Here is a 21,166-nt window from a genome sequence, read left to right on the forward strand (position 1 = left end):
GAAGATCATGAGATGGGAAATTTGATGTTAAGTTACTTGAGTTTTTTACAAAATGAGCAGAGTGCTGTAGTTATAGTGTAATATTCACTGTGCTGCAATAGTAGTAACAGTGTATCCCAGAGTCGTCTGGAAAATTGCAGTGTTTTGTGTATTTTGTTATGAGTCTGGAATTGCATTAGTATTTTTGTTTGTGCAATTGCATTTGCTTGTTTTCTTTTTCTTTTTTTAGTGTATAAATTAAAGAAGATCCTTGTTCAAACTGGCTAAATTTCTGCATCATTATTCCAGCGGGAGGACTGTGTCAGAACTTCGTTGCTTTGATAGTTAATAACTGCCATCTAATTTCTGATTTGAAACTTATTCACAGCCAATTCATACCTACTTGCACTTCAGCTAATGTTGTCCACTAGCATATATAGTTCTTTTATTTCTCTGGAATTTACCTCTCCTAATATATTGATAGAAAGCAATCTTATTGTGGCTAAGGATTTTGCTAAACTGAATAAACTGAGCAATCCAAGATATTTTAGCTTCCTTTCATAGAACAGATATCCTGGTCTTAATTTTTTGGTTTTGTTTTTGTGGTGTTTTGGGGGGTTTTGTTTGTTTTTTGTTTTATATCTACTTCAGATTGAGATCTTTCTTTACCTGAGCTTGCAGCGTGGTACTCCGTGTTCTTGCTGGGTTCCTGTACAACTACTTTCACTCGTTTCTTCTGGGAACACTTTGTTTCTTGCATCCTAGGCCTACAAACAACTTTTTCAAGTCTTCATACTGTTTGACTCAGTTGTAATGTGACAGGGTAACCATGCACATCTGTCCTTATTTTTATCAACAGCTTCCACATTATTGGAGAGTATTTTTTTATTAGTCCCTCTGTGTATGCAGTCCTTTTCTGCATGTATGGTGTTACTTGGTGTTGTCAGGAAATTTCATTAGCATGCTTTTTCACTGTAAGGTTAATTAAGGAAAATTCAAAAGCTTTGACCAAAGACCCATTCTTTAGGAACTCTGTTAGTAACTGTCTTCTGATCTGATAGTTTTCCATTCAGCATAACCCACTGTTATCTCTGCCATCTACATATTTGGTTCCTTTTCCATTTTTTTTTCATCTTAACTGATATGGCACAGTATCAAAAGTCCATACCCCATATGGCACAGTGTAAAAAGTCTGTATAAGCTTCCTGCATTTCCTTTATCTAGAAAAATTAGCTGTCTTTTCAAAGAAAGATGTCAAATGAGTTTGACACAATCTACCTCTGGTGAACCCATGTGGTATCGTCTTTGATGATCATCTGTTTTCTTCTTTGTCTTTTAATTTTGCAAGAAAGAATAATTATTCTCAGTAGCATGCTGGCTTTTGATCAGATTCATAGGCCTGACATATTCCGGATTGCTTTTTTCTTTTTGTAAGCATAGGCACTATGTTTGCTTTTTTCCACTTTTGAGTTTATAGATTTATTAAAAATCCTTTCTGCTGTATCTTTGATCTCCTGTGCCCATTCTTTCAGAACACTGGAATGAAGGTGATCCAAACACTGCTCTTTAAATGCATTTTCAGCTCCCAATTTCTGCTTCCAGCTAAGTCATTTGTCCTATATTTTAATGAGCTTGTGCAAATTTGTATTTTACATTTGGCTAGATATTAAAGCTATGCTCACAGAATCACAGAACGGTTGAGGTTGGAAGGGATCTCTGGAGGTCATCTGGTCCAACCCACTGCTCAAGCACGGCCACCTAGAGCCGGTTGCCCAGGACCACATTCAGAGGGCTTATTGATATCTCAAAGGGTAGAGACTCCACAACTTCTCTGGGCAACCTGTGCCAGTGCTGTCACCCTCACAGTGAAAAAGTGTTTCCTGATGTTCAGAGGGAACCTCCAGTTTTTCAGTTTTTGCCCATTGCCTCTGGTCTGTCACTGGGCACCGCTGGTAAGAGCCTGGCTCCTTCCTCGTTGCACCCTCCCTTCAGGTATTTACATACATTGATGAGATTCCCCTGAGCCTTCTGTCCAGGCTGAGCAGTCCCATCTCTCTCAGCCTTTCCTCATAGGGGAGATGCTTCTTCCTTCAGGTTCACCCAGATAGTTGTTGGAACCTAATTCCAGAAGAACTTCCCGACTGCGTCAGCTATATGGTTCTGGTGGAAGGATTGGAGCTGACTTTTGTTGTTTTTCTTTCTAATGCTGTGTTTGCAGAAGAAATTTAATTCATGTAAGATTTTTTCATGAGATTGAACAAAAAAAAGAGATTTTGACACCCACAGTGTCAAATGGCTATCACCCTGGATTTTTAAGGGCTTTTTCACACAATGTCTGCAATATTGGTTGGTGCTGGTCTCTTCTCACAGGTAATTAATGACAGAACAAGAGAGAATGGCTTCAAGCTCCAACAGGGTAGATTTAGACTGAACATTAGGAAAGAATTTTTCACAGAAAGAGTGGTCGGGCATTGGAATAGACTGCCCAGGGAGGTGGTTGAGTCACCATCCCTGGATGTGTTTAAGAGACGTTTAGATTTGGTGTTGGGGGATATGGTGTAGGGGAGAACTTTGTAGAGTAGGGTAGATGGTTGGATTTGATGATCCCAAGGGTCTCTTCCAACCTAGACAATTCTATGATTCTATGAATATAAAGCTTTGCATGTAGAATTGTGTAAAATAAGGTACTGAATTAATTTCATTGCCATAAACATCTCTCCTTTTTTTTTTAATTAGGAAAGAAAGCTTTCCTCACTTGAGACATTGTTTTAATTAGCTAATGAGTCTTGTGCCATTCATACAACTGTACTTAATCTGTACTTAAAAAGAAAACCAGCCAGGATGAACGCAAAGAGCGTCAAAAGTCTCATGTCCAAATTCAAAAGTTTATGTCTATGTAAAATATTAAACACAGCTCTAAGGAACCTAGAATTGGAACCCACAAGTTCAGAACAAAGATTTTGAACATACCACGGGTGCTGTCATTTCACATCCACCCCTTCCTCAAGCAGTCACCTTCCCATCATTGAGGGAGAATATGCATAGAAATGGAATTACCCTTTCCAAAGTTTGCAGAGGCATAGTCTGCATTCTTTGTCTTCTTGCTGTAGTGGAAGAAGCTAATGTGAGAAACGAGTCCTGAAAACAGTGGAGAAGTGCTTTACAAGCAGCGTGCCATCCTGAGAGAAAGGAAGCGCCAGGGCTCAGCCGAGCTGGCAACTACATGGCACTGGGTCTGGCCTGTGTGGGGAGGAGGTAGGAATGGTGGAGGCTGTTTAGGAAGGGCATAGGACAAAAGTGCTTTGGAAATATTGGGCAACATCATAATGTGTTGAAATGTCAGGTTCAGAAAGACAACTCTCGCTGCATATTTAGGCAATGAGCCAAGATGCTGCTTGGTGCTGATGGGTGTGGAGGATGCCTACATATAACGGTCTGATATACAGATTTCTTTAAGACTTAAGAGAAATTCCAGCAAGAGGCGCCACCATTTCCCAGCATAATAAAACTATGTTGAGAATGTGCTTTAGCTGATGTGTTCTCTGCATGCCTACAATAGTAAAACATGTCTAAAACACGGTATTTCTTTGCTTAGAATACTGGTGCATCACTAAATTGAGATGTTCAAATCCTCATCTGAACTCTTTTAAGCCAAATGTAGCTTTTATCAAAACGCTCAGTGATGTTTGTTTTCGCAAATGCTTTCTCCACCTAAATTGAGTTGTTCTGGAATTATTTTGTTTAAAAAAAATGAAACAAAAACAAATTGAAACCCCAGGAAACCTAACCTCAGAAACTTCTTGTTGTGGTGAAAATTTTAAGTCACATTCATTCAAAAACCTGAAGACTTTAGGACTTGCAAAGTAATGTGATTTTTGTCAAGCATCAGGCTTATAAATGATGTGTTCTAAAGAATAATGTCTCAAACATTATACATTAGGAGAAAGGAGAAGCTGAAAAAGAACATTCACTCAACTTCAGTGGTAGTTTCAGTAATGCTCCTTCAACAAGATTTTTCTCACCAGATATTGGGTGGAATAAAGATGTAGTACTCTCATTTTATACATATGCATGAAATAATGCCAGTTTTAAAGACACAGTTTTGTCAAAACCACAGTTCACTTGTCATTCTGATGAGCTGGTTCTGAGACTGTGCTTTGTCTGCCTGAAGTGCGGGCTGTTGCCAGAAAAGGTGTTTGGGCTTCACCCTTTTCTTGCTTATTCCCATCCTCTTCCTTACACTGGAACGAGGATTTGTGGGTGATGCTGTAAGCTGGCTCAGGAGACTGATTTGACTGTAAACTAACCTGGCTAAGAAAGAAAAGAAAAGATGGATTTATTTTTTTTTTACAATCAGGTCAGTTCCTTGTTCCATCTCACCATTTGGCCATATAAATATTACCATTAGTGTTCTAAAATGGTACTGCAGCTTTCATCTGCACCCACTGGTAATGGCAGATTAAATTGACCATGTCACTGCAGCCTGGGGAGATATCTCTGCTGCAAATTGCAGTGTACTGTAGATGCACCTGGACTAGTGATGAACGGACTATTTCAGTTATCTTGCTTCTCAGCAGTCCGCGAAGAGGAAGGAGAGGATAGGCTGTGCTCCTTGTCATCATGTGTCTGGGCAGCAGGTGATACCAGACAGAAAACAAAAGAAACTGCAAGCTTAAAACTGTGTAAAGAACAGTCTAGTTGCTGTGGAGGCCAAGTAAACTCATCAGGCATTTTTGGATAACACTAACCTGAACAGACAGAGAAAAGTCTTATATGGGCCATATGTGTGTGAACCCATGTTGCCTTTATTATCTTTAATAGAAAATGTGAAGACAAAAATACATGATGATCCATAGTAAATTTTGAGGTCTGTTGGCCCAAAAATTTTTTAATCCTTCTCTGTATGAATTACTCTGGGGTCACGTTTATGGGAGGGTTAGTACTGCAGTACTGCTCGCATACCTTCTAGTCATGAATCAATTTCCTTGAGATGCTTGAATAAAAAAAAATGACTAACCCTACTTTTAGTCTTTATAATGTGACTATGTCTCTTGTTTCTTGGATGTTTTATTTCAGTAAAAATGTTTGCTTACAGTGTGTTGTCATTAGGAGTCAGAATTAACATGACTTATAATGGCTAAACCCGTTAATTCTTTGGAGCTGGTGTTTTAAAGATGTTTCCAATATGTTTCATAAATACTCCACTAGTTTACCAGTCAGATGCATTAATTTCATTAATTTAATTTTGACTGTAAGTGAAAGGTAAAATCTGTGAGTTGTTACTAACTGGTATAAAACAAAACAGTTTTCCTGTATCAGCCTAGTCTGGTGACCTGCACGACCAGTGACTTCCCTCCCAAAGCTCCAGATACAGACTCTGGCTAGCCTGTTACCCTGTCCTCCAGGGAAGGTTACATTTACCACTTCTAGTTTTTCAGGTATCTTTCATCTCTGTCCTTGTCAGAAAGGCAGAAATCTGCTTAGCTTTTCGCCTGTATTTGCAGGTCCACTTTTGGACGGGTAAATAATCCAGAGCTCCCAATAAGTTTCGGGGCTTTGTCTACTACATAATATTTCCTTCTAAGAGTTTTCCACGATGGCAGTAATGTGCAACAACCTGCTGAAAATACAAAGGAAAGAGCTTTCCCACGTTGCAGATCCAGTGACGCAGAACTATACATAGGCTATAAAACTTTTCTAACTCTTCAGGCCACGTGGTTGCAGGCAGAATTGGATATATATTGTGCATCAGAAAATATCCGGGAACAGTAACAGATTAATGGCTTGAAAGTAGTTCTCGGAGCCTGCTTCTAAATCAGATGATACCGTAGCACTGGAGAAACCAAGGTCTGTGCTCCTGTGGTGGCGAAAGCAGAATAGGAAATTTAAATGACTCTTTCACGGCCTTGAAGTCATTGTCTAATATTAGCCCCGTCAGCGCCTGGCTCTTTGTCAGTTGGAGCACAGGAGGAGGTGGTTACCAGCCAGGAGAATATGACCAAGGCTTTTAAATACTGTTGCTTGGAAAGTCTTGTTAATGGCTGCATATAAGATCGATGTGCACTAATTCTTTCAAGCAGTATCTTTTTAAAAGCCTTTAGCAATCTGTCATCCTCGTCTCCCTCCCCTCCTGTTAGAAAGCCACATTAGTCAGGAGAAATCGCATGGTCCTGGTAAGTTTCAAACTGCATCCGCTGATGCCGTCAGGAAAATGCTACTGTGCAGGAGCACAGGTGCAATTACAGTGACGGCTGCTCCTCATCCTCGGCTCGGGTCATCCTGGAGGGACAAGCGGAAAGAAACGGGGAGGCGGGCGAGATTCTGTCAGGTGCATGGGAGCAGTACCGAAGAGAAAAATGGAATGCCCTCTTCCAGGAGACAAAGATCGCGCTGTCTGTGAGTGTTAGCTCAACTTCTTCAAATCTGTGTTTTGAGGGGGGGGGTGGGGGTGGATTTCAATACAGTTTAGTTTGTTCTGAGTTTAGCCACCTGTTCAGCATATCTTTGCTTTTGCTGTCACTGTGGTAGAAATGTTTAATCCTTTTTTAATTTTAACTGATAATTTAAAACTTGTAGTTATTTTGGAGGTGGTTTAAGCTCCCACAGTGTTTTTGGCTTACTGGAAACCTCGGCTTTGGAAAAACATACCTGTATTTCAAGAAGAGATCTTTAAACTTCTTATTTTGTGCAATGGCATTAAATATTACTTTTAAGGTTAATCTGCTCCATTAGCTATCGTTGGAAACTGGAGCAGGGGTTTACTAGGTAGTAAATTTTATCGTAGTAAAGAATGCTGGGTGTGGGAAGCCCCTCTCTCTAACGGAGAAATCCTGAGTCATTTACTTCATGATGCATCAGCAAAAATAATTTGGGTGTGGCTTTGATTTTCAACTGCTATTGTAATAAGAGCATGAAAACTAACAGTGTGTTAATCTGATTTGTGATTGCAAAGGTTTTTCTCAGAATAGGCACAAAATGCCTCACGCATTAATGTGCAATATCTGTGCTTGCAAGGCTGCAATAAATGTAAGTATTTGAGTAGGTATCTACCAAAAGAAAGCTCTTTTCCAAAGCTAGGGAATTCTCTACTATAACAACCTTTCCATCATGTAGCAGTAGGCAATGTTATATTTGTTTGATTATCTTTTAATGTTTGGCTTGGTTTTGATTTTTTTAAATTTATTTTTACTGTAGGCTTAGAGTTGCAAACATGATGTTTAGTCTTCAGTTTAGGTGATGTTTTTTTCTAACCGAGTCAGTGCTGTATGGTAAGTGACATTAAAATAAGCATTGGGAAAGGGTTAAAGAACAAAACTAATTTAGTGAACTGTTCTTTAATCTTGCGTAATATATCTTGGGTTTAGAATGAGACTCAACCACTTTAAACAATGAAAAAAGGAGAGTTGTAATTAAGCATAAGTATGTGAGTGAAATCATTTTTAGTGGTATGGATCTAAAATGAATATGCTCAGGGAGTTATGAATGAAATGGAAGGGATTTTCTTTCTTGATTTTAGAAACAAGAACTTATGTAAACCTATACTATACTATAAATGTCTAGTTACAATTCAGTGCCTTTACAGTATGACTGACTGTAGTGAATTAGAAAAGTCATAGAAAGATAAGTGGGGTTTTTGTTGTCAGTCTCTGCTGAGTCCCCAGACAACCCAGATTCTTAAAATTTTCAAAAAGTATATTCCTGCTCAGTACATCAACTGTTTCTGACTACCTTGCTTCACTTATTAACAAGATTTTCCATGTCTAATCTGTACAAAGTGCACCAAAGAAGTGCATTTTGTCTTCTGTCTGTCCTGGAACTGTTTTCCATTTGCAGCACACACTTTGGACAACTAGCAAAAAAAAAAAAATGCCCTGGCTGTAAATGTAATGCCTGTCTCTTGTATCTAGGTGGTCTCAGAAAGTGACTTAGGAGAAGAAACTTAGAAGAACTTCAGAAATAAATACAACATATTGCTGAAAAACCCTGTTTTGGTATTCTCACTTATTTAAATAATATTTCCCATCAGTAACTGGTAGTATGATGGTAACATAACAATAAGATGAATTATTAATTATTTTTTTTCTTCTCTACTTTGTACATGATTCGTTGCCATGTCATTCTACCAGAGACAACTAGAAATAAATAAATGAACCTGACTGTCAAACATGAGTAATACTGGCTATTCTGGTTATTATCTAAGTTGAGAGTGGTTGAAAGTAACAATTCAAAAATACATGGAAATAGATTACTGTAGAATAATATGATGCTGTATTAATAGGAACATGAGATTTTATATTTTAAATTTCCTTTTTGTGCCATCAGCTGAAACAACCTTGTGTCCCTTTACCTTACATTCTAACATAAAAGCTTTCTCTCAAGTCTAAATTACATTTTTTAAAAATTACAACCTACTCCTGCTTGCAAGGATAAACTTTCTGATATGTCCTGAATTTCTTAAACTAAAAGTGTAGTGTATAATATATGCAGAAATGTACAATTAGTTGCTTTTTTATCCCTCCTATTTTCTCCAACCAAGAAGTAGATTTTTTTAATATTCATGGCATTTGCAGGTGAAACAGCTGGGCCTGACAATGCTGTTGAATGACAGCATGAATTGAAACCAAGGAACTTTTCTCACATTTAGAAGTGCATGTGCAAGAATATATGTGTATCTGTGATCTTTTCATGGGAAAGAAGGCAGTGAGTAAGTGAGAGGTTTGGGTAAGGATTTAAGCTAGAAATTCAGAGCTATAATTTGTGGGACATCAGACACATTATGAGATTTAATTATTGTTTTTAAAGCTTTGTGAAAATGAAAAATGCTTTGCAAGCATTAAGTATAATCCTTCTTTATCTTATATTCAAACAAGCAGTATATAGAATATTTTAATGTTATCATATTGCAATTCTGTAGTTGTGTAATTAATAATTTTCTGATTCTTTGATAATATTGGAACTTTTGTGTGAACGTTCACATACATAAAATCTACCCTTCAAGTTTTTAAAATTCCTTTACTGGATTTTCTAGCTGTTATTTACATATGTCATGGGAGAAATTTGCTATAGACTGGTGGAGACAGTAGCATTTAAAGTTGGGCAGTATCTAGGACATGAAATATAATAAATAAATGAATAGCATAGGCTAATGTATGTATATCATCTGTGATATTTCTAATAGAAGAGGAGTGTAGTCTTCAGATTTTCTCAGTAAAATGTGAAGCTGTGTGTGCTACACAAGAGACCTCACTTTTAATGGAAAAATTTTATGATCTGTTCATTAAGGTTCTTAATAATCTAATTTCACAAGAGCCTCAACCCACTTCTTATTCAGTACTACTTTACCTACATCTTACGTGCCTCTAATGGATTCAGAAAAGGGAACAATGGTGGGTTTACTTACAGCCTAAGGGATTTCAGTCACAGCATAGTTCTTGTTCACTTAAGTTAATAAAAAATGAGATTTTTCCAATATGCATTTAAGTTCTGCTAATAATCTTTTAGGAAAAAATGGGAAAGAGAAAGCATGTGGAGCCAGAGAAATGCGTTAGAGGAAGATTATAGTAGCCTGAGTCCTTTCTGAAAAACTGAAAGAGGAGAACGCTTATCTACTTGAAGAAATATGTGATAAACATTCAAGTTAAATTTTAATCAGTTATCATTTGCAAACTCAATAGTCAGAAAACTGATTTCCAGTTCCTAGCAGCAATAAAAAATTGTAAATCTACCCATAATGAGACCCTGTAAAAGCCTTCAAAGTTAATCAAAAGGAATTTATGTAAAAATAGCAAGGTGTCTGTATTCTACCTTGATTACTAGAACAAATAAAATTATTCATCCTAGTTGAGGGCTAAAGTTTCAATAACATTTGGGGAGATGGTATGGTTTTTACTATTTCTGTAGAGTAGAAAATGTACTAATTACAGTTAGATGGAAGGTTTTGATGTTGCCAAATACCCAGTAAGAGGGAAGAATTGGGCATTCTTACATCTGTGCAATATTTCACTTACTAAACGTAGCATTCAGGATTTTAGCTAATTCTCTGTCTTCAGTGGACAGAGTCTTTGTCTGTCTGTGTCTCTCTCTGCCTTCCTTCATTCATTTTTGTGAGGAAATGGAACCAATCTAAACAGCATTAGACCGGTTTTCTTGATCAGCTTTTAGAAAATTATCTCATCATGGACCCCAAAATGAGATGCACCCTAAGATACTAGTGGAAGAACTCCTTGGTATATTTGGGTTATTTTGCCAGCTGTCCGTATGTAGGTGGGTACCAATAAAATACAAGAATAGTCATGTGTCAAATGATGGCTGGCCTTGCTTGTGACAAGTATAATCAAGATGATGGTCAAGATGATGGACAGGTCTCCCAAGAGCCTAGATACAATTTCCTTGGAGCTCTGCCTGGAGTGAGCATCAAAACTATGATCTTGAATAAAACGTTCTCTGTTCACCCACTGGGTTTTTTTTTGCATCTTTATCTAAATGAGGAAAAATTCTGGCTGGTTCTGACTGAAACCTCCATGCTACCTTAAAGCCTCTTGTGTGGGGGTGTTCAGGTTGTGCCACATGTGCTGGCAGTGTGCAGCCTGGTTCTGTATGAAAACTATTTTAAGAAGACAGAGTTATGCATATCCATTCATATTCTGAGTTTTGTCCTGAAGTTACTAAGGGAATTTAACAGGGACTTAAGTAAGAGAAGTACTCTAGTCTATTATGTTTTCTTTTCCCTTTTAATTAAGTAATTCTGGTAAAGTGGCATGTTCTACTTAGAGAGAAACATACCTTCTTTCCAGCCAGTCCAGAAGAGCACATTGTTTAATTAGAGTTAGATGCACTTGAAAAAGTACTTAGTCATGGAGGAAGGGTACTTGGGAAAAAGGTAGGATTTCGTTTTCACACTGGAAAAATTCCCACAAGGAAGTGAGTCATTAAGCTATCCTAGCGTTTGACACAATCGTCATTGGGGGGGGGGGGGGGGGGGCAGATTGTCTGTACCTGTGAGTTGGTACAAATGTTTGAGTTTCAGGTAATGACTGGACACTGAGTTACTCACAACAGGTTCAAGCATGCGAAAGTATGGATTTGCATACTTTAAATAGGTAACAGTGATCAAAATAGTGCTTTGGTGATGGGGTTAAAAAAAAAATCCCTAGAGGTAACAACCTAATTTGTTCAGCTCCTATGAATGACTGCTTCCAAGTTTTATTGGATGGCAATCACTCATTGGAGATTTGGCCATGTTGGTACAGAGTCACAGTAGATGGGCCGCCTTCACAGCTTCACCAGCAAGTTAATGATAGTAGATGTTACAATGTGTAGTAGGTGTTCTGTTGGTGGTTGTTTCTGGAGACCTCCACAACTGTGCATTATTTACTGTAAAATTTTTACTTTTTATTTACTGTGGTTTTGTTCTCTCACTGATAGTATGTTAAAATTCTTAAATTGGTTTGTGTTCTTCCTATGCAATTTGCTGGTGTTTGCATACTAGTGTGAGATGTTGGTAAATTTTTTTGGAGGCCACAATGAATCCCTAACTAATTAGTCTATTGAAGACTGATTGCTGAGAGGTTTTCTTAAAAAAGAAGTCTCTTTACATGTCCTGAGTAGAATTGGAGTTGGCATAAATATCCTTTCCATTAAATCGATCTTATATACTGCCATGTATGTGAAAGTAACCAGAAAAATAAGAGTTATCAGATAAGAGATATCTGATGCAGATGACAATAAGAAATTTCAGAAGTCTACATGGATAAATATCTAAACATTTAAAAAACTACTCTCTGGTGATCAGAATTCCATTCTTTCTCTAAGAAGTTTAATTAAGGACTTTTTATAAACTAGTAGTTTTGCCAGTGGCTTAAAAGAATTGGGGGGGGAGGTTGTTAGGTGTGGGGGTTTTTTTCTTTTTTTCTTTTTCTCTTTTTTTCTTTTTTTCTTTTTTTCTTTTTTTCTTTTTTTTTTTTTTTTTTAATAACTGTGATACTCTTTTGCCAGAAGTGCTAGTACCATCTTTGGAGAGATCAGGAGCCTTTTTCTAATTTGTTTTTCCTTTTCTGTAAAACACTCTGTAGGTACCTAATCAGGTTATGCAGAGGCTTCATTTATTGAAGTTTGAAAAGTGCTCTAGTTATAAAGTTTGTTTCAGTAGAAGTGATTCAAAGTATAATCTATTCCATTTTTATAAACTTTAGGAAAACAGCATCATTAAGTGTTCCAGAGTCACACAATAATATTTTAAAATGTATTATTAAATACATAATTTATTTATTGAAAACATGTAAGTTATAAGCTAAAGAACCCTATCAGGTAACCTAGAAAAAATATTGCTATGGGAAGAGTTGATTGGTAGCATTCTTATTTCTCATCACATTGTTTTGTATGTTGACTGTCTTGCAGCCTCTCTCATTGTGGTCGGGATAAAACTTAAGGGAGATATTTTAAGCAAAATTTTGGCTTTTTTTCTATTAACTGTGTTGGTTTTTTTTTTTCCTGTTGCATAGAATCACAGAATTGTTTGGGTTGGAAGGGACGTCTAAAGATTATGTCCCTGTCAGGGACATCTTTCACTAGACCAGATTGCTCAAAGCCCCATCCAACCCTTGAACACTCCAGGGATGGGGCACCCACAGCTTCTCTGGGCAACCTGTTCCAGTGCCTCAGGCCCCTCAGTGTAAAAGATTTCTTCCTTATAGCTTATCTAAATCTACCCTCTTTTAGTTTAAAACCATTACCCCTTGTCCTGTCACTGCAGGCCCTGGTAAAAAGTCTGTCTCCATCTTTCTTATAAGCCCCCTTTAATTATTGAAAGGCCACAATAAGGTCTCCCTGGAGCCTTTTCTTGTCCAGGCTCAACAACCCCAAATCGAGAGGTGTTGAATCCCTCTGGTCATTTTTATGGCTGCAACAGGTCCACATCTTTTCTGGGGTGCTGAGGGCTCCAGAGCTGGAGGCAATACTCCAGGTGGGGTCTTACCAGAGCAGAGGGGCAGAGTCACCTCCCCTGACCTGCTGGCCATGCTTCTTTTAATGCAGCCCAGGGCTGCTTACGATGGGCTTTGTGGGCTGCAAGCACACATTGCCGGCTCATGTCCAATTTTTCGTCCGCCACTGTCCCAAAGTCATTCTCTGCAGGCCTGCTCTTAGTCCATTAATTGCTGGTTGTGTGGTTGCTATATTCACAGTTGTGTTTTGTGGGAAACAAGGAACAATTTTTAACACTGGGTTTTTTTTCCTCATTTTTCTTTTTTAACTCTCTTTCAGAATTCCCCACTCTACCAATATCTGCAGGATTTGGGACACACAGATTTTGAAGTATGTTCATCTGTATCGCAGAAGGCAGAGCAATGTGCATCAGTGGAAAGCCAAAAAGAGCGGACTGTGCATGCTGCCCAGAAAGTGAGCACTCTACTGTTCCTGAGTATTTATCTTCTCAAGAGAGAACCACATTACTTCACAAATAGGCAAAATCAGAGGGGATAAACATAAATCTCTTACTGTATTTAAAAAAAAAAAAGGAAAGAAAAAACCAACCAAACAAAAAGAACCCCACCCATTGTCATATCTTGTCTGCAAATGTGTTTGGAAATGCGTGGTTTACCAGCATAATTTGAAGTGTTTCTTTGCACTTATGTAAGCTAGGGAAGCAAGAGACTTTGATAGTGATTTTTTTGAGTGTTGTAAATTATCTTATTTACTGGATATTATTATGGTAGCTTAAAATGACTTTCTGGGAACAAAACCTGTAATTTTCTGGAACAGAATATTTATAGTTCCCAGCCCTTCTCAGGCATTCAGTTGCTAAATATCGTTTACTCTGTGACAAAAAATATTAAGAAAGAGGATTTCTGGGAAGTATAAATACAATAACCAATCTGAATGAGATAGTAGAACTGTGCTTTGGTTATGGCAATTTTCTAACAGTAACAGCTGACAGGGATCATCGGCTGATTAGCTCAGACTTTTTATTTCTCTGTCATTTTAAGTAAAGGCTTGTAGATTTTTTAAAAACATTTTGATATTAAAATTATGCTTGAGAATTTGGCCATTTAACACTTACTATGGCCTACATATTTTTCGTTTTCCTTATTAAAAATGAATGGTATTTTACTCTTATTGGTAGTGTATAGGCCGTGTGACTCAGATGAGAAGCTGTAGTGTGGGTAAGGAAATTCCTCTTTTGAGGCACCTAATGGAGGAATCTCTGTGTGACAAGTATATTGAAAATTCAGTAATCAATCTGTCTTCTCCTTAGCACCTATATGGAGCATGCAAAGAGCAGTTATTTTCTGCCCACCTCTTTCACTTCCACAGTGGAGAGTTCAGTTTTCAGTGGACGTGCTTTAGCTATGTGCTAAGCCAGGAGGAAAAAGAGGCCTCCATGCAGACTTCTCTGTCCTCATCACTGCAGGCTGAGGTGGGCAGCGCCTCACAGATAAGAACCCAAACCAAGCATTCATGGGTTGATGCGTTGCCTCTGAAGAAATACCATTTCTTTCTCCTCTCTCCCCAGTATTTACAGTAGGTTCCACCTTTGTGCATCTTAGATCATCTGATTCTTGACCACTGTGGATTTTAACCTTCCACTGGAGCTCAGTTTTCCTGTTGTTCATTCCTATTTTATACCTCTTCAGCTATCTTCAAATCAGTTCACAACCCCTTCCCTCTCATTCGTAAGCTCTGCTGCTTCCCTGCTCCACAATGTTCCACCCTCCCAATTAGCTGGGAGCAGGGAACTGGGGAGAGCATCCTACTTTTTTCAAACACAGGCAATACGATATGAGCGGCCCTGAGATCTCCAGGTCTCCCTCCAGATTGTGGTGGATGGGAGATCATATGGCAAATGAGGAGAGCTGGTGCTTTTCTTAGGATCTTTTCTCAAATAATGTCATCTTGACATATATTCACTATTCAGTTCTCAAGATGCTTCAAAGAATTAGCCAAGTAATAGTCACAGTTAGTTAGGCTTTATTTCAGCAAAGTTTTTTCAGTTTTGTATGTGTCTCTCTTGTTCCTCCTTTGTTTTAAGTCAGAACTATTTTTTTCTGCTGGGATTTTTAATCTATTCTGCTCTGTGTAGGATCTTAGATGGGGTAGGATTTGGAAGTGTGTGAATTGATGTGGATAACATCAGTTAGGTTTTTTCTGATCTGGGGGAAGAATGCGAGGAGTTTATACAGACTATGTAAACTTCCTCACACACTCATTAGTCTGTTTGAAAAGACAGGGTAATAAAACACAAAACATTTTGCTTTGGTCTTCAGTCCTCTTGGAGTCTTTCTTCATGGATAGATGGGTCATATTTTGTGTTTATCTGTTGGGCAGGCGCACTGCACGCTTCACTTCACAGCCTCGATCCCCAGTTTCTGAGACTTGTAGTCCTATGGAAGTGTGCCATGTCTCCCTTCTCTAATGCCTGACTTCCTGATCAAAGATGACCATGTAGATAAGATGCAGGGTGCATATCCACTGAGCAGACCAGTAAGTACCATTGTGTGCCCAGGACATGGATTAGAAAGAGCCTGTAAAAAATAATCATACTTTAATAAGAATCCCTAAATTTAGCACTGTTCATCCATGTTCTTGCAGACTTTACAGCTTCCCAAAGAATTCAATAATCATGTAGAAAAAACTTACAAAGGAGCTTCATACAGAACTCCAGTCTCGTGCTGAGGATTTGTGAGCACAAGAAAGATTAACTGAGGGGATGAGAAGTGATTCTTGCAGTGTCTCCATGCTTCCTTGGCTGGTTTCTCTAATGCCAGATTATTTTAAATTTAATGAATAAATTGAATTCTAGTTTCTGTTGATGTGTATAGATATTGCATTTGTAATAATGATTGCTTCTATCAGTGGTCATAAGGCAAGGTTGAATTTAATTCAGGGTTTAACTCAGTTTTTTATACTTTAATTTAAACTAGCTTTAAAAGTATTCATGGAAATATTAGGTCCACTACCCTTACTTTTCAGAATTGTCAGCTGGCACTTACCATAACCCTCAAGAAACCACCTGAAAATATGTTTTCCCTTTAAAGCTATTGGCAGTTTTGTGGTACATTTACATTGAAGATACCTATTCTGGCTTTGTGTAGGAAGACTTTAATTAAGCCACTGTTAATTGAAAATTAGGGTGGCATATTTCATTGCCTGATTATCTGTTCATTACTATGAAGTAATGTGTGGACTGTCGCTTGTTAGCTGCATTACTTTATTTTGCATAATTACTTTTGTGGAAGTCAGTAAAGCAGTATGATGCTGTGTTCATGTGTATAATTTCCACCAAATTTAATACAAAAGTGCTGTGGGGTTAAGATCCTCAAAAGTATTAAGATATACTGCTTTTAAAAGCCTCAAGTATTCTCTTCTTTCCCCTCCCTTCCCCTCAAGCATTTTACACTTAGTTTTAATGTGTTGGGAGCAAGTCCTCCAGTATTGTGTCAGAAGTAGAAGTAATTCATCACAGTTTGCCTTGCAACTTGAAGGGAGTGGGTGTGTGAAAATGGGCTGTCCACTTCTTACAAACACTGGGATGACATTCACATTGTCTCATCGCTGTCTAGACAAGGGTACGTGGTGGAAATGAGGAAGAAACCTGTGTTTAATTTCTATTGATAAAATGTCATAGGTTCTTCCCGCTTCTGTTCCAGTACCAGTTTGGGAACGTTAACACTTTTCTTTTGTAATCTGATGTCAGAAAGTCTGGTTTTGTCATTTAATTTCTGTGTCCCATTTTGGTAGAATGTCTCAAAAGGAAAGAGAATGAGGGAGAGGCAGCTTGCCGCACATTTAAAGAAGTAGACTGGATTTAGGAGGATCTGAGGCTTTGTCGCAACTTTTGTATGACATACAGGCAAATAATTTACATTACCATCAATCATTTCCTCATTTTTACATGGGACTATTATTACTTCCCTTCTCTCAGCCTTTGCTGGCCTAGTCTACTGATATTATAAAATATGTGGGAAACAAATGGTTTCCGAGTTCTGAATATGTACCTACTCACAGTCCTAATATAAAATGATCATAGTTGAGGCTTAGCGTAATGCAAAATGTAATCACAGAGAGTAGATGATGTTCCATGCTGAATGATGCCTAGTATGTGTGTATTGTTTTCTGTCTGTTCTGAAAAGCAAGCTTACAAATTCCTTAAATACTTTATTAAAATAAAAATAGAAAAGCTGCAGTATTGCTTTGTCTTTGAGTTGAAATTGTTTACTCCTTTTGGATTCAGTCAAGTAGGAACCCTGTGCAGATACAATCCAGTGATGTGTAGCAAGTTTTTGGTGAGGCCAAGATCTAGTTTAGGATCTTCAGGGACTGAAAAAACAAATCTGGAAAAAAAGAGGTTCCTAGTGACTGATACAAACGTTGCTGCTGTGTCTTGCTGTCCTGCCAAGCAGAGCATATGGTTTAGGCTTAATGAAAGGCAGAAGCATCGGCTGAATTTGAAGCACATCTTAAATAGTTTTTGCGTGTGTGGTTTTAGTTTGGTTTTTTTTTTTTTTTTTTTTAAATTGGAGTATGGTCTTAATGAACATTGAGCTGAAAAGCTGTAAAGGTGCTTCAAGGTTGTGTTCTGAGAGCTGAGCCAAGCTCCCATCTGAGGGAGATGTGATTTAGCACGGTAATTATAGGTGCAGTGTTCCTGGCTGTACCAATCTCTGGAGAAAGTTACAGCTAAAATTCTGGTCTCATGATCACTTGATACTCAAAAGCACTGTTTGCAAGAGCTCGTAGACCTGTTTCCTGGAATTAAATCCTATTTGGGTAATCCTGCTTGATCTTTAAGGAATATATTTCTTCCCATTTACATTTTTCCTTTCCTACTCACTTTCCCAGACTGCTGTGCATATCTGAATGTTTAAATTGATTATACTGTCACACCTTATCCCATCTTAGATGTGATAATATTTCATCACTAGAGCACGGCTGGTGCTGGAGGCAGCTACTGAGGATTGTGTTGTGGCTAGCCCTCAGTAGCTGTGCAGGTGACCTGATGAGAAAAGGCAGAGGGACCAGTCCTTTGCCTTTGTCTGGGGCTCCCACCCACTTAATGCTGGCTCTGAGTAGCTGGGAGGTATTTAATATGTAGCATTATCTTCTTTCTGAAGTGCACAGAATTGAAAGGTGCCAGTGTGAATGATGATATTTTAGATACCTGCTAGTTTGCCATTTCAGGTTCATCCTGTACAAAAGAGAAATAGTCCTTAGAATTTTATTTTAGATTCAAATGAATGTACCTAAAATGTTCATGTCCTATGCTATTTTTTTAAGAAAATGCTAGGATTTGTACATCTTTGTTATTCAGTTTACAGAGTGTTTGACTGAGTGATGGTATAAAGTTGTAAGAAGAATACTCCAGAAGCATTGGCAACATGACCTGACTTGTGTGTTGATGAAAGTTGTTTTACTTGTCAGTAACACTCCCAATGGGAATGCAAACTGTGAGAGACTGTTCCAAGGATCTGAATAATTTAATGTGTTACTGTACTCTACTGGGTCACAGCCCAAGACAGTGGGTTGTCTTGTTTTGTGTTTTCAGGCACTGACATGCCTGTTGAGTGTTTATGCAAGCTCAGATTTTTATTTTTAAACTGAAACACAGAAAATAAACCAAAAGATTACTTACATAGCACACTAGCATGTGGGTTTTTTTTCAGTAATCCCACAATCTAGTTTAGTCAGATGGTAGCAGTTTAAAATTATCCTTGGTGTAGATTTAAATGTTCATGATAAAAACCTGAGGACTTATGAAGGCTAAGTGGTTGAAAATGGTAGGATCTAAGAGGCATAATTTTAAATAGTAAACAGACAACTCTTTCTGTACTTTGCTTACAAAGTACTGGGAAAAGTACTTCTGAATGAAGTATCTGTCTGCAACTCAAATGCAGAGCGAAGGCTTGTTTCGTTCATCTCAATTTTCTGCAAATTGTAATAGGAAAATATTATTTTCCACCACCTTACAAGAAGCTTGGAGGATAATCTAGTGCTGCAGTTTGTGACACTCTTCTCTTCCAACTTACGTCAGTGCCCTTGAGCAACATCAAAATAAAATCACTTGGATTTATTCCATAGTCTAAGAAGTGTGGATTGCTGGGATAGCTCCTCCTAATAAGCCACGATGATGTCTGTGTATCGGCAAAAGGTATCATTATGAACCCCCTGTTATTGGTTTGTCTCTGCGCTGACCTATAAATGCTTTCCTTTGGTGTAGGTCTACAATTCTAACTGTACACAGAAAGATGAGGCATACATAAAGAAAAGCTTGAGTTAGGTTACCTAAATGGACACCAGAGTAAGTTATTTCAAAAATTGTTCTGTGAAGCATAAGGGCTTTACTCAAAGCCTTTCTGTCCTGGCTTGCTGCTTCAAACTTGTCTCACTCTGCCTTTCTGGGGGCTGTCAGTCCAACCACAGAGCTAACTGCAAAGCTCCAAGCTCCCATTGCTTGGTTTTACTCTTCTATTTCCCACCTTATAGTTGAGGGGGTACCAAGAGGGAGAAATGGAAGAAGCTGATTTAATGCAGACACCCTTTATACATTAGGCTATTATAATCCGTTAGGGGGCTTTTTTGTATTTTGAAACAGTATGCCACGAAATGTAAGTGCTCCACAATTAATTTTTTTTTGGCATTCATTTCATTGTATTACATGTCAGCAGTCTGAATATTAAGAGGTAAGGCCTCAGAATTCATGAAATATATGTAGGTAAATATTTTGAAAAATACTTCCTGTCAACTCAGTCTGAGGAAAATAGATACAGAGTGTGTGTCAAAAACTTTTTTTTTTTATTGAATGGCTGCAGAGTGAAGCAAAATCATGCATCTCTTTAATTATAATCTTTCATGCGTGGTATTTTAGGAAGATACATGGGTAAAATGCGTGATGACCAAGGGGGAGTCCCTCTAATTAGTGGTGTTCCAAGTCATGTTTACAGCTCAGATGAAAGTGTGGATTTAGGTTGCATGGGAAGCAGCATGGATAGAAAGTACCTGGTAGCCCAAGCTGGGTGGGACAGGGAGTTTCTGGGACAGTTCCTTTTCTTACAGTCACTCTTCTCTGTCTCTGTTCACAGCTCCTCCAGAGCCTTGTCATCAAGCTGCGGTGGTCTGCCAAGGAGAGGATGTTCCTCTCCTGGTCTTTTACTTTTCTGCAGTCCGTCAGCCATTTAACTTCACTGCTTTTTTTATTCTCAAGGAGAGAGAGAGTCTTTCGTATCAATGCAGTAGCTGCCAACTTGAGATCAAACTAATTCTAGCTGTAGTTATTTTTAACAGTACAACATAACAATCCATTATGCTCCAAATAGGTGGGGTTACTGAAAGCTTTATTTCATGCTCTTGTGTACAGGCAAACTGACGGGAAGCAGATGTTCCCTTAACGTACTCTGAAGTTAGGCCAGACACAGTAAGCAAAACTTCCTTACAGGTACTTGGGTCTGAGTTAACAAGAAAAGCAAATGCCAAAATAAAGGAATTGCCTGTTGTTATTTATTTTTGGCTTTGGTGTTTTTTTTTTAATTGGAATAATTTCTGTTCCCTTCAGCAAGGCATCCTGTCAAAACTAGTTGAGTTCTTTAGAAGCTGGTTTCCTTTTCCACAATATAAGAAAAATGATGACATACTTCACCGACTGGTAAGTGACCACTTCTCTTCCCATTTCCTTTCCTAATCCACAAGTCTTCCTCTCCTCTGTACCTCATCCTCTGAGCACCGTCTTTGGTCTGTACTATTGGTTTTGGCTCTAAGAGTTTTACTTTTTCTTCAGATAATATTGATTCTGGTTTTCAGAGCTAGTGTGCCAAGCACATCGGGCGCACAAGAACAGGAAAAACATCAGTCGCCTGTTTGAAGATATTAAAAATGTGGAAGAGAAATGAAAATAAAATGTGTGAGAAATTCATTAAATTCTTGAAAGCTGAAAGGAGTTAACCTACAGTGTAGCTACCCCGTTCGGTGGAAGGCAGTGTGGCGACTGACTGAAAAAGTCCATATGTTGCAGCCTAGCGCCTGCAGACACAGATCAAGACAGAAGGCTCTAGACCTTCATCTGAGTATTGCTTCACCCTCTGTTTCAGCTTGTTAGCTCAGGCACAGCACAAATGCAGTGCAGCTGTACTACTCCAGGACCCATCCTGGCCTATTTGTTTCTTCACTGCTCTCCACAGTGCTTCTACATTTGGGAAGAGTG

General features: G+C 38.3%; 1 protein-coding gene across 2 annotated transcripts in view; it reads left to right on the forward strand.

The window, feature by feature from the left end:
* VEZT (vezatin, adherens junctions transmembrane protein) overlaps positions 1-21,166 on the forward strand; it is a 64,097-nt gene that overhangs the window by 4,761 nt on the left and 38,170 nt on the right. For both annotated transcript variants that reach the window (XM_082496905.1, XM_082496906.1), the window contains exons 2-3: positions 13,240-13,374; positions 20,522-20,611. In XM_082496905.1, the coding sequence (XP_082353031.1) occupies positions 13,240-13,374; positions 20,522-20,611 (225 nt within the window). The remainder of the gene's footprint in view (positions 1-13,239; positions 13,375-20,521; positions 20,612-21,166) is intronic.

This window comes from Vanellus vanellus, assembly GCF_965231255.1.
Source record: "Vanellus vanellus genome assembly, chromosome: 1".
Lineage (NCBI taxonomy): Eukaryota > Metazoa > Chordata > Aves > Charadriiformes > Charadriidae > Vanellus > Vanellus vanellus.